At 43.6% G+C, this 14,062-nt stretch overlaps 1 protein-coding gene across 1 annotated transcript in view; it reads left to right on the top strand.

The window, feature by feature from the left end:
• Positions 1-7,674, top strand: part of cerk (ceramide kinase) — a 33,001-nt gene extending 25,327 nt beyond the window's left edge. The window contains exons 11-13 of the mRNA XM_041964240.1: positions 1,046-1,251; positions 4,696-4,910; positions 7,194-7,674. Of these exons, the coding sequence (XP_041820174.1) occupies positions 1,046-1,251; positions 4,696-4,910; positions 7,194-7,305 (533 nt within the window). The 3' untranslated portion in view covers positions 7,306-7,674. The remainder of the gene's footprint in view (positions 1-1,045; positions 1,252-4,695; positions 4,911-7,193) is intronic.
• Positions 7,675-14,062: the final 6,388 nt, after the last annotated feature.

Genomic DNA, 14,062 nt, shown 5'->3' with positions numbered 1-14,062 from the left:
GAGTCTAACATCAGCACTTGTGGAAGGAGCTGAAGGGAGTCAGAATGTTGAGCTTATAGCTACATGCCCTTATCTAACTTGTACAAATAAGTAGCTTAAAGCTGGCAGAATACTCCACATCAAATCTAATGTGGCACACGTTTTGCAAATGTTGCAGAAGTGCTGTTGAATACAGCGTTATAATTAAATTACAGCACATTCACTGCAGCTCAAGGTCGGTTCATTTAAAAGTGTCAATGTCAGATGGAGGAGATTAAACAATGCGGCGAAAAGAAAAGAGTTAAGTAAACTAGAAACAGGCCAAAAGGCATATGTAAAAAAGCACATGACCTTTGTTTCAACAATTGCAGGTGACTGTGTGCCAGGGGGCTGTAGTGGAGGCTCAGCAGCACTTGATTCTGGTTGCAAACTTAACATTTTCCCTGTGTGAACATGCCAAATGTTATTCTGTTTGTAGAATACTTGAAAAAAAGTGATTGCAGTAGTTTGGCGTATACTGCCATCTTGGAGCCCATATATAATTAAAGTGTTTGTGTGTGGTTCTGTTGCTGGAAACTGTCCAACACAAGGTTCGATCTGATAGCCATCGCTAAGATACTTGTGAAACCGATATTGCTAAATATATATAATTAATAAATAAAAAGACATTATTTCCATGGGATGGTAGTGTGAGGATGCCACTATGGTTGCCATCATTTCCCACAGTAGCACTCAGGCTATATTATTGGAAGCATGGCGAGGGAGACGCAGTATCACTCACATATGAATCCATGTGACGTTAATCAGAAGCCCTGGTTATAAAACAGATGTTCATTCCCTACAGAAGGCTTTACATGTCAGGATTAACAAGTTTATTAAAAAGGCTGGTTCTAGAATGGGTTTTGCCTCCTTTTTAGTAGTCTAAATATCATGTTGATTGACTGTTTAAGGACGTCCAAAAGCTCCAAAGAGCAATTTAGGAAGTGTTCTGTTGCCCAGAGCATCAAAGTACAACAAAATTAAAGAGTGTGCTGTCCCGCTCCAGCTCTCGAATCCTCTGTTTCAGATGGCAGCAGTCGTTGGAGTGTGATCCGTGGAAAATTTATTGCCATTAATGCGGCCAGTATGAGCTGCGCGTGTCCCCGCAGTCCAAAAGGCCTGTCGCCCTCCGCTCACCTCGCCGATGGCACCACAGACCTCATCCTCGTCAGGAAGTGCTCCCGCCTGGACTTCTTAAGGCACCTTCTCCGGCACACCAACAAAGACGACCAGGTAGTAGTCCAGCTCAAAGTGCTGCATGTCATCTTTAGCTGCTCTGTGTATGATCTGTGCATCTAAAGCCAGCGTGCATGAACAGTGTAAGCTGTGCAGAGTATTTCAGAATTGAACTGAGCTGGGAAAACCCATCGAGCAGGGATGAGAAAAAACATCACCCTCAAAGAGCGAAAGAAATCTCTAAAAAAAGCAGCAAAACTTTTAAGACAATTCCATCCCTCCCAAAAAGCCTCCCGTCAATCACTCTGCAGCAGAATCAGTCTTCAGCATGAGGAGTTGCTCGATCTGTGTGCAGATAAACTGACAGCGTGTTAAGTCTTTAAACGAGCGAGCAGAAGGCAGAGTTTTCCCACTTGCTGTGCTAGCACCTCCATTTGCTGACTCGACTCAATTTCCCAACTATGGTTCACTTTAGTTCAAATGCCTCAGCCCTTGTGCCTTCCCACGTATCATAAATAACCTTCACCCTGGTCCGGAGAGGCGCTGATAATCGCTGCATCAGGGATATGCTGTATGGGAGAACAGGCTGATACCAGACAAATGCCCTCTCAGGATAGCACAAGTATTACCAGGGGAAGTCTGGTGATTAGTAATTATTACCTCAGGAAGGACCTCGGGAAGTGTATCCCATTTAGAAGGATCTTGTAAGTAATTTCATCTGCAGTAGCTGCCTTGGTAAAAGTGTTAAAAAGCAAAAAGCAGGTCCTGAGCTAACACTGACATCCTGAGGTGAGGTTTTAACTCTAAGATCAACACTTTGACTTGTGCACCCAGCCTTTGGATTACAAGGACAAATATTGCTCTCGTAATAAGATTTGATTAGAGGAGGATATTATGGATTTCCAGCTTTACACATTTATGGGATTCAGCAGAAAGAAAAGGCAAACAGTTTAATACCAAGGAGAAATTTAAAAAACAGCACGGAAGCTCCTGCTATTACCGTGAAACGTATCAACGTAGCATGTCCCTGCAATGCCACGGTCCCAAAAAAGTCTTTTACATCCAGATGACTGAATGAAATTGAATGTGGGCAAAAACGAATTCCCAGCATTCTCTGGTTGTGCTAATGCACAGAGGCCCAAGAAGTGCTTCAATGACAGAGCATCTCCCCAACACATTAAAATCTGCTGTAAGACCCAATTTGAATTTCACGGATGACAGTGTCAGTGTTATTTCTCAACAACTATTGGATGGATTCCTATGACATTCACCATTTCCAGATGATGCTCTCTGCTTAGTACTAGCAAATGCTAGCAAGCTAAAATGCTAATCTAAGATGGTGAACATTATACCTGCTAAATATTAGCATGCTATCATGATCGTGATAACATTGAGCTCAAAGCATTGCTGTGCCTGAGGGAAGTAGGTATCATCAGGTCAGAATTTTAATTTGTCCAAAGCTTGGGCTCATGAACACCAAAACAAATGAAATCCCCATCATGCTTTAATATTAGAATGCAAATTCCCAAACTAAGATCCCAAACATTTTAAATATTATGCCTCTGCACCATGTTAGCTTTGACATTTCTAGCATGTTGGCCTGCTGATGTTAGCAATTAGCTCAAAGCACGGCTGTACCAAAGTACGGCCTCATTGTTCAGTTAGCATGGCTATGGACAGGAAGTGAACAAATCGCCCCCGCCACTTCTCTTCCAAGCTAGCTAGTAGCTTGCTCATTAGCAAACATTGTGTAATTTTTACATCGATGCATGGTCAGTTCCAAGATGCCTTGCAAAAAGATTTGCGTGTTCATAGAAAATGAATGGCGTTAAACCTTGCGTCGTATCTCGTCGCCTTCTATGTGTCTTTTCCATCTTTTGCCTTTAGTCATTCAAGTGTCAAATCTCTCTAATGGAGAAAAAAAAATTGTATCTCATTAACTGTTGTCTTATGCCAACAAACGTCTTTGTCCATGGCGTGGCATTGGCAGTGAGAAGGCACAATGTGGTGCATCTCTAGCTTGAGGCCGTCCTCGATGCTTTACTTGCAACACAGAAAGGTAGACAAGTGGTCGAATGAGTCGGGTGAGAGCGACTTTGCATCAGAGTTCACTTAATATCAGCATCACTGTCCGGCCAAGCGGAGAGAAACAAGGAGTGAGAAGCCGCTAAGCGTATTCATGGCCTTGTCAGAAAGCCTTTTAGGCAGACCGTCCAGCATGAATGCAAAGCGGCTGCAGTCATAAAGTGGGTCTGATGTGAAATAAATGGCTGTCACTCCACTTTTGGGATGAGAGAGGGCGAGAATGGAGAGCAGGAAGGGAGAGAGGGGGGAAAAGAAAAAAAGAGGAGAAGAAAAGAGATGGGAATACAGAGAAAGTGGCACCCCGTGAAGTCGAGAAAAGTAGTGCACCGGACAGAGCTGAACCTTTCTGGGACACTGAGTGAGATGAAAGGGGATTTTGACAATATAATTTCTTTTCATCTCTCTCTTTCTTCCTCTCTTCACTCCTCTGCAGTTTACATAGTTTTTATGCACCTCCATTTTATCTGACCTCTCCTCTCACTCTTTGTTTTTGCATTTGATCTCCCGTTTGCCTTTTTCTTCTTTTTTTCCTTAAGTGAAAAGGAAGAAGAAGAAACATGTAGTTTTGCTTTTCATTATGAAACCAGCAGGAGTCCATAAAAAGACAATGGAGGAGAAATTAACTTTTTACCTCACCCACCAGGAGCCTGTAAACTAAAAAAGAAATACATGGCAAGAAATGTTTTACCGCCCAATATAATCATCATATTTCAGAGAAATATCCCACTGCCCATTTTCAGTCAGTGGCATTTCATTTATAAAATTTGGTAGTTTATGCTCCATTTGAGACGTTTAAATGTTCAAAATGTTGTTTCTAGAAGGGAGCCGGAGTTTCGAATGAACTCAAGTCGAACCCGTTTATCCACTGAGATTGGACTGATGACTAATTTTGGCGATAGCTGATGCTGGACGTATTATTTTACTTTTTAGCCACGTGAGCAGGTCGGTCGACCACTTTGGTCCAGATAACAACATTGGGATGGATTGCCATGAAATGTTGACATTCACGATACCCAGATGATGAATTCCCCTGATGTTTCCATTCTTGCTGAGGCACTAAAAGAAGATGTTTCTCTTCAAACCGGCTCACATCCTCAGCATTTAGTGTGTGCCCTTATCACTTGTCTGTAATTGTGTCCAGCATGATCTTTGTACCCTCTGACTGAAGCACCCCTGTGGAAACATGGACAATAGGGTTATTTCATTTGGTGAAGCACAAAACAAAGATGGATTCTCATGTTTCCTCTCATCCTGCTCGACTCCTCATTTTGAAATGGAACTCAAGTGATCTCGAGAGTGGTGGTCTTCACCTCTGCACCATCTGTGGGCACATCTGCTCCTTCATCCATCTGCCCGTCCATCTCCCCTCCTCCTCTCTTTCATCTGTGTCTCATCCATCTCTGCTTCCCTCCCCAGTTTGACCACTCATTTGTGGAGGTCCACCGGGTGAGGAAGTTTAGTTTCCAGCCGCGGCACCGCGAGCTGGCTTCGCTGGAGGACCTGAGCGAGAGTCCAAAGAAGACAGGCTTCAGTTCCATATGCTCTGCCCAAACAGCCTGCAACCACAGCACCGCCCGCAGCAGCTGGAACTGCGATGGGGAGACCCTGCCTCACACTGCCATCCAAGTCAGGTAACTACTCACAGAAACCCCTGTGAATATTCAGTACAATGCCAAACTTACTGTAGTTATTTCAAGCAACTTAGTCCATGCCAAGAAGTCGATCAACTCAAAACTCGAAAAAGAAAGTCAAACTGACATGCAAACAAGATATATATGTATGTATGTATGTACGTGTGTGTGTGGCTTTTTAATGCTGTAAAACTGAAACAATCATTTTGTCTGCTAAAGACAGGCATGGTTCAATCACTTTTTCCAGTGTGCCAGCTTGTTTCAGGTTTTATGAAGCCTGCGAGGAAAATGTAACTTTTTGAGGCGATGAGGACGGGCGGGATCACCCTCAGCATAGATGAGGAACGGCAAATGGCTTTGAATCGGTGCACATAATATTACAGAAGCGGAATAATGGAAAAAGCATTGAAATACTTGCAGGGCTCATGCCTATTGCATCACCGTGGTTCTGGTGTTCACAGTAAAGACTGTTCTTTTTCTGGGTATTACGGATATAATCTTCACTTTAAATTGCTTTAAAATGTTCCTGAGTATCAAGCCTAAGTAGAAATAGATCATGTTATGTATGCCCGGCAGCTCTAATTCACAGTGCGCTAAAGTAAAACTCGCACATACTATTTTTAGCCACGTTAGCAGCGTCAATGTCAGAGTCGGTCGGTCTGTTGGTTTCTGTACTCCAAGTGTTGAGTGCTGACTGATAAATGTTAGCATGCTAACACAGTAAACTAAAGTGGTGAACATGGTTAACATTGTGCCTGCTTAACATCACCTCAGCAGCACTGTCATTGTCAATATGTTAGCATGCTTGCGTTAGCTTTTAGCCAGTTGTAGCCTACAGCCTGAAGGAGCTGCTAGCATGGTACTAGTCTTGGTTTTTCTCAGAGTACTTGTGGAATACACTCACAAACTAAGACACAAAAAGTGAAACTCCTTATTATTTCCTATTTTTTATTCGTATGTAGTTAGCTGCTAGTCTCTCCCGGAGCTGCTAGCATGGTTGATGGTTGTCGTGTCTTACTCGTATTATACTGTGACCAAACTTTTTGAAAACAGGCAAAAGAGGACAACTTTTCCAAGCTTAAAGTCTGTACGCTGTCAGGGTGAATATCAAGGAAGAGTTAGTCATCTTGATGGCTCGTAGAAACAGCTCCCCTGCTTGGCCGGACAGAAATGAGAGCGGCAGTACCATTAGCGCTGCTAGCTTCCAACAGTCTCCGGTCGGGACTCTTTCACTGTTCCCTGCTGGACGATCTTGGCATGTCGGTGGAATTAGCCCCCCTCATTATTCTGGCCCTGTCCACACTTCAGCTTCCCCCACTATCAGATCTCTATACAGCCGGTGTGGCGCTGCTTGACGCATCATTTATTTCATGCTCCATTGTACTTTGCCAATGATGCATGGCGCTGTAATGTTGCTAATTTAACGGCCCTCCCCATGTTAAAAGGCTACTCCCCTTTAATTAAAGCAGAAGTCCGTCCTTTTATTGCCTCTTCCTCTCCGCTAATCGTTCTTGGAGTGAGCCAGCCAGAGAGCTGCTCGGATAATTAATGGTAATAGCCCAGGCGAAACGGAAAGAAAGTAGGAAAGAAAGGAAGAAAGAGTGAAGAGTTTTGCTTTTAAAGTGAGAGCTCCACATTCGGAAAGAGTGAAACTCGCGGCGTCATGATTGCACCAAACAATCAAAACAAGCCAGGGTCCTCATGTGATTATAACCCAAGTGCTTTGTTGATTTTATAGGTATTGTATTGACACTTTTTTGTGTGATATATGATTACCATTCTGGAAATAACCCTTCATATTGGGTAGAAAATTACAAGTTACTATACTCCTCCATTATGTTAGCTATTGATGAATCCCTCAAGTAAACAACAGGTGTGCCAGTAAAATTACAGGTGTCACTGAGCAGACAAAGGCACAGACAACTGAGGCTATATCAAAATAGTTGAACATAATAGCCATCTTGCCTGTTCACTGCCTCTTTTTCTTTCAGTGTATTTTTACCTTGGATTCATCAGGATCTGTTTAACGCGTCAATAAAGTCCATCAGCCCCATCTGCATGATACCGTGTCTCTTTCAGCATCTTTATCCTCTGCGCTCCACAAAGACTGTCTCACTTTCAAGTTTGCGTGTCAAGTCTGCACACGGGGGTGCCGTTCCATTGCTTTTACATCTGCCACATGGACAGTAAAGTCTCATTGAAATGAGCACAGTCATTAAGTTGATGGTTTGTTATTCAGGCTAAATGATGCGTTGTGTGTGTGTGTGTGTGTCCTCTCTGCAGTGTCCAGTGCCAGTTGATCCGGCTGTTTGCCCGCGGTATCGAGGAGCAGCAGCAGCAGTGTGTGTTTGAAGACCCTTGTCCACTGTGGGCCCTGGAGCCAAGCACGCTCTAGTCACTGGACGGAGAGCTGGATGGGACTTTTAGCCGCTGGGAAACAAATACCAAATTACACTTGGCAGGATTATACGGGAGAAATACATGCATCTCATCAGTGTAAACGCTGGCGTTGCATCCATTTATACCGCATCTGCTATCTCTATGCACAAGAAATGATGGACTGAAACTTAAAGGTGTGGTTAAAAAAAAGCTCCAAAAAGAAGCTGAAAAGACTCCTATCAGCAGCCATAAAAACTGAAGTCTAAAGAGAAGTTACATTGCATGATTTGTACTTACTGAAGTCTGTGAAATTCAGTTATCTCCTTTTTGCCATTTCGGACTGTTATGTGCAAAATTGCCTCATGCATCTTTAACTAACCTAAAATATGATGTGCTACAGCTGCTGGTGCTCACGCTGCCACATTCAAACTTAAGTTTTTTTTTTGGGGGGGGGGGGGGGGGTGTTTATCTGTGCTTTATGGGAAATGAAGATGTTGAAGCTCAGAGGATCTCAAGCAGGGTGTTCACACAGATGAAAACGGAGCTGAACCGGACTGAGCCGGACTCAGCCTCGACAGTCGGCGGAAGGTTTTTATACTGCCGTGAAGGAGAAGGCTAATAGGATTTCTCCCTATGTAGCAAAGAGAGGCAGCCAAGGAGATACTGCTTTGTAAGGAGGATGACAAAAAAAAATGCCTGTGAAGTAGATAAACTGGAAAGACTCAGCCAGGGCTTCACACACAATAAAAAAAACCCACACATGCAATCTGATCTCCCCTTTTTGGGGAAAAAAAACATTTCATCTGTGACCGAGGTGAAAGCAGATATGAGCCAGGGGCACTAATGAAAAGGGCTGAATACCCTGCTAATACACTAACAGGACCCCGGTGGCTTCTGGGTAATAAGGCAAAGTGGTTGCTAAGTGATTTGGTGTGTCTCAGCACTGCTGCGCCGCACCTGTGGCTCTGAGCTCTGCTCCTCTCCGGCTAAAAACTACAGACAGTTCAATCATCACCTGGGATTAGCCAGAATTATACATTGTTAACTTAATTAGAGATAATCTATTGTACGGCTCTGAAATTAGCCTCATTAGCTCCTCTCAGTCATAGTTCATGGCGGACTGTTAGGGATGAAAAGATTTTTCTTTTGCTGCTAGCTTTTTTTGCTGCTTCTGCATCAACAAAACTGTATTGAGCCACTTACATATTAATACGTTACAGTAAACTGTGTGTGTGTGTGTGTGTGTGTGTGTGTGTGTGTGTGTGTGTGTGTGTGTGTGTGTGTGTGTGTGTGTGCGCGCGTGTGTGTGAAGGGTTAAGTGTGTTTCCCACAATCCCTTTAGGGATGTGCAATCATTGGTTTGTGTGCACGTTAATGTGTTTGTGAAGGTGCCAATGTGATGAGTTAGCTCTATCGCAATTAGCCTCATGACTGCCGTTCTGCAGATGCTCCCTCACTGCGGCCAACACGCCGCTAACACGCGCGCCTATAGACGAGCAAAGACAGGCACACACACATTTTTTTTAATCTATAACACGTCTAAGCGTCAGTGTCTCTCTGCCTTACACATCCTCCCACACACACACACACACACACACACACTCACACACTCCTTAACTTTTAACACCATAAAAGCCTGCTCCTGTCTTTGAATCCTCTCCAGTTCGGTTAAAACTGTCTGTAATGCTTCACCTTCAGTGCTCACTTTTATCAAAGTATGATGGCTTTTTCAAAGAATCAGATGCTTTTAAATCCTCTCTCGTACGCACACACACAAACACAGACGCTCTGGATGTGAGGATTGTTGTCAGATCTGACCGAACACATTTGAAAAGCTAAAGAATTTAGCAATTTTATGACTGACAAGGCAAACAAAGTCGAACTGACATTTGAATTCCCTTCACTTCTATCTAAGGAAATCTAAATTATAACGCGACTGGAAGCTAGCAAGCTCGGACAGCGAGCGTCCACCTGTGACTTCTGTTTGGTGCTGCTATAGAGCAAACGCATAAGTAAGCTGTGATGTGAGTAGATCTGTGATTTATTTGATGAAAATGCTGAATAAAGTGCTTTTGAATTGTGGTTATTTTTATGTGCTCGGCTTGATCGTCGTGGCGTGCTCGATGCCAGCGATGTGTCATTCCCTCCTTTACTCTCTCGCTCGCTCCCACACATGCACACAAAGGTCAGCGCTCCTTTGCTCCGGCTTTCTCAATCTCACTCCTTCGCTCTTTTTCTGCCCCCCCCCCCCCCCCCCCCCCCCCCCGTATGAGTGGAGTTTAATAGGGCGCTCTGATGTGAGCGAGATGTTTCATTAAAGAACATCAGACATCAAAGGTCTCTGCTGAGATGGTGTGGTATTTCACGCTGTGCTCACTCTGCACACAGTCTGGATCTTGTTTCTTTTTTGATACTGTGCAGCAAGTCCAGAGCGTCGAAGAGTCTGGTAATTTGAATTTCATAACCGTGGTGAGAAATTGTAAACGATTAAACAGACACCAATTAATCCCATAAATGTTAGAGTTAAGTCCGGTGCCAAAATAAGCCAGAGCGAACTCTTGCCACAATAGGAAATACCTGTTTGGTGCAAATTGGTCGTCTACCTCCCAGTCAGCCGCAAATGACTTCACAAAGTCAAATCAAACACCTGTTGAAATTTTCTCTCAAGTGCAAGTGATAAAAACACAATTTCAGTGTGTTTGTTCTGTAGAAATAACTTGGCTACTGAGCCCGCTCCCCTTTTATTAGCTTTTACAGGCCATGCACTGGCAGCTAATGCACAATTTCCAAAATATTCTGGCAAAACCACATGAAGCCCAGAGAGCAATCCCCACCGTACAGCAGTGTGTGCCACTGGCACTCTGGTAAAATTCCACCAGTCCATCTGAAATGGGTCCACGATGATTGGACCATTATGTGAGCGGTGGGAAATAACGCAAAGAAAATGGCAAAACAACATAACAAAAACAAAACAAACCTAGACAGACTTATACCAACGTCTCAGCAACACAAGCCGTATGTGCTCAGACACAATTAGAAGAGAGAGAGACATAGAAACAGTAATACTAAGCAAATCATCATCCACATCACACATTATATGAAGTCATTACATGAAAAGCTCCTTCACTTTATGATTTCCATAAAGTTGAGGTGACTCACAAGAGATAGATTCTTAAAAAAAAACAAAGACTTTCAGAGTGTCGGTCATGTTTTAAAGCAGGGGTCCTTAGACATTATAAACTGCAGGCCTGCAGTTTTAAAGACGTTTCTTTACTGATTTCTCGTCTTCAAACCCAAGCAGAAATACCCATGATGACACCAACAGGGTTATTTCCTCGGACTGAACAAAAGCTTTGAAGATTCTACTCAACTTTTTTCACAGGATGAGTTTTAACTGCTCATGACGACTGAGCATGATGTGTCAGAGTGGTGTCCTGATGCATTCATGCAATGATCAATGAAGAGCAGTTGGCCGTGTACAATGTGAAAGTGTTGCCCGTAGTGATGAACCCACCTGAACTACCACCCTGACTCTCTGCTGGACAAAAAGCGGTTTAGGGTCTTTCAGCTCATTGTTTTGGTTTTACAGGGTGTTAGTGTTAGAAACAAACAAACAAAATCACTGTCCAGCAACAAAGTTAGCAGCTAGCTGGCTAGCATAGTGGAACATTTAGCTGGGAAAATGCCAGATAATTCCTTTTGTGGAGTTGGTGGAGACCGAAACAGAGCCTAAAGAGAGTGAATGCTGGACTTACATTTTCTCTGTGGATAGAAACACGACTCCAAATGAAAGCTAAGTTATGCAACTGTTTGTGAGCGTGTTGGTGATGTCAGCTTTGTCAGGCGATGGTCTGTGAATGCTTCCATGTTGCTTCTTCTGCCCCCAGGTGGCCCAAAACAACCCCCTAATGCAAGTTTAACAACGATTACCAGATTTTTTTTCTTTTTGCTTTTTTTTTTGCATCTATTCACAATTTAAATGGTAATGTCTAATAAAGTTTTAGATGTATCTTAATGTAAATTAAAGGATGTTTTTCAATCGTCAGACACTATGAAATGAGCAAATAACTTAGTTAGATTTGAAAAACTGGGACTTTGCCTCGAATCACTGATAGTAAGGTCTGAAGTTTATAGTGATCTACTGTGGAGTACCATATGTACATATATAGAGTAAAGGGTGCAGTACTTAAATGTTAGTTTGTGTGATGGCTGTTTCCAAAACGGGGGGTAAAAAAAAGTGAGACTGTATTGAGTAATGTGTCACAGAGCGACTGAGCGACCTCAACATGGTCGTACACTACTCTTACATGAGGTCTAGCATGACCACAAAGACAAGAGGGACTGTCAACCTCAACCAAATTATTTACCTTCCCCCACCCCCCACATTTTCCTGCTCTGTTACTTCCTCAGTGATTTATTTTCCATCTGCTTGTCTGCAGCCCCCCTGAGAGCTGCTATCTCATTCCAACATCCCACCTGAGACACAAGGTGAGACGAAACGGCAGCAAACACCCTCTATCACACACACACACACACACACACACACGCACATATACACACAAGGTGGAGGTTGTCCTCAATTCACTGCTGTCTTTACCCAAAGAAAGGGTCCCTAACAGGAGATGACAGCGGTGTTGCGTGCCCTGGATGCTCTCATTCACTCTCTGTCCCTCCCTCACCTTCACACACACACACACTTTTGCACTTGCATCAACATGTCCATTCTTTCACTCCCACGTACAGATTTACACTAACAATATAACAGAAAAACACATGCTCTCGTCCTCTCTTTTTATTTTCTTCTTCTTCTTCTTCCCTCATGCCCACACATGCAGCCACTAGCTCTCCTGAGAGTGTGTGAGGTGTGACTACTTCAACACTATCCCCATTATGTTGGCCTGATTTGGCCTTTTTCAACCAGTTCCTGCAATCAGGCGATAAATCGGACGGGTTTTTGCACCTCACCGACATGTTTTTTTTCAACCCTTGTCTTGTTTCTGCTGCACACAAAGAGCAGAAATTCCCAGTCTACGCACACAAAACAAATTGTTCTGCAGGACAGTTGAGGTCAGGTGAAGGTGCTGCACCCGCCATGGTTGTGTGGCACCAATAATTACAGCAGCCAAATCTGGAAAATTGCTATTTTCCCACAGCAGGTCGGCTAACGAGAGCAAAACAAAAGTTAAAGTATTTGCTTGAGTGAGAGTCTGAGGGGAATTAGGTGGGCGGAGTGAAGACGGCGTAAGTGTGAAGCAGAGGATAGAGGGACAGAGAGAGCAGATATTGCAGGGGCGGTGGTCCAAAGAGCAGCAGTGATGTTGCCTACTTCTCTCTGTATTGATTGGAATGGACTCCCCGCGAGAGATTTCGATCAATGAGGCCATAAAAGTCCATCTTCTCAGTCAGGAGCCACTACCGGCCTCTTATCTCTCACTCTGCGTCTCTCACCCACACTCGCACATTTCAGCTCACTAATGCACTCACCCGCTGGAGGTCAGACCTCACGGCTGAAACCTTGTGGTTTTTTTTATGAATATATCATTATTCTATCCATTTGTGCGCCGGGGTTTTGCGAAACACTGAAAACGGTGCATTTTGCGTTGTCGGAGGTGCTCTTTATATCCTACTACTGAAATATTCAGGTCATCGTGACATACCGGTTTAATTAACAACACCAGCAAGTCGCCACCAATTTCACAAGCAACGTGGCAGCCTATCAAATGTGATCACATGAGATGAGGGTTGGGCAAAATCAGCCATTTAGAGAAAATAACGAGCACATTGATTAATAAGGACAATAAGAGTTGGAGGTTAGTGGTTAAAGTTATGGATAATAATGGTTAATATATAATCTGTACATTCTCTTATACCAACAAGTCCTCCACATTAAATGTGATGTTTGTCCATGCCCTCTAAACAACACAGAAGGATTTCCTGATCTGACGGGCTGCATCAGGGGGGCAAGAAGCTCGACTTTTCGGCCGGCATTGACCCGAAAAAAGCGCTCAGAATAATGTAAAGTTTGAGCAGCTCCTCTCCCGGTGCCTCCGAGCAAAAGCTCCAGCCGTGTGTTGCGATCGAACACTACGGAACAAGCAGGCAAGTGGACCTTGAGTTCAGATTGTTTTGTCGACTGCAGTTTCAAAGGTCTCCGAGTCTTTAGAGCGCCCGTCGTGCCCGAACTTATTTTTCAGTTGCATGACAACTGAGAACGCTGCTGATGAAGACCACGCAGCAAAAACTGTAAACTGCTGAACATTTACTGATGCTTTATGGATCAGTTACAAGACATGTAGCTAGCTCTGTAGTTCACTGGATTCTGTGTTCTCAATTTCAGCATCAGCAGCAGCGTGTGACAGCTCATTGTGAATTATTTCCTTTAACACTTTTAAAATGGACTATTTTTCCTTATTATGGTAATTTTGAGCAAAAGCCAGCTCTCAAAGCGAGAGGCCCTTGAATCGGCATTAATACAGTAATTAGCAAGGCCACACACCCAGCATCTTCTTAATCTAGCACGTCGCCATAATCGTCTCGACGAAGCGCTGTGATATGTAATTTACTCCACAACGCATTCATTTCTCAGCAAGTTTAATGTGCGCTGGGGGTGAAAACATGTTGCCTGTGGCGCCACCATTTTGAATGAGGCTTCACTTGCATTATTTGTGCGTTAGGAGACACACATTGGTACGGTAACATTTTGCTTCAGCGACTGTGCTGTAAAATAGACACATCGGTCCATCTTGGCACGATACTGATGAGTGTTTCCAGTC

This window comes from Chelmon rostratus, chromosome 22, assembly GCF_017976325.1.
Source record: "Chelmon rostratus isolate fCheRos1 chromosome 22, fCheRos1.pri, whole genome shotgun sequence".
NCBI lineage: Eukaryota > Metazoa > Chordata > Actinopteri > Chaetodontiformes > Chaetodontidae > Chelmon > Chelmon rostratus.
Note: the sequence above shows the minus strand (reverse complement) of the source record. Positions and strands in the feature narration are given on the sequence as shown.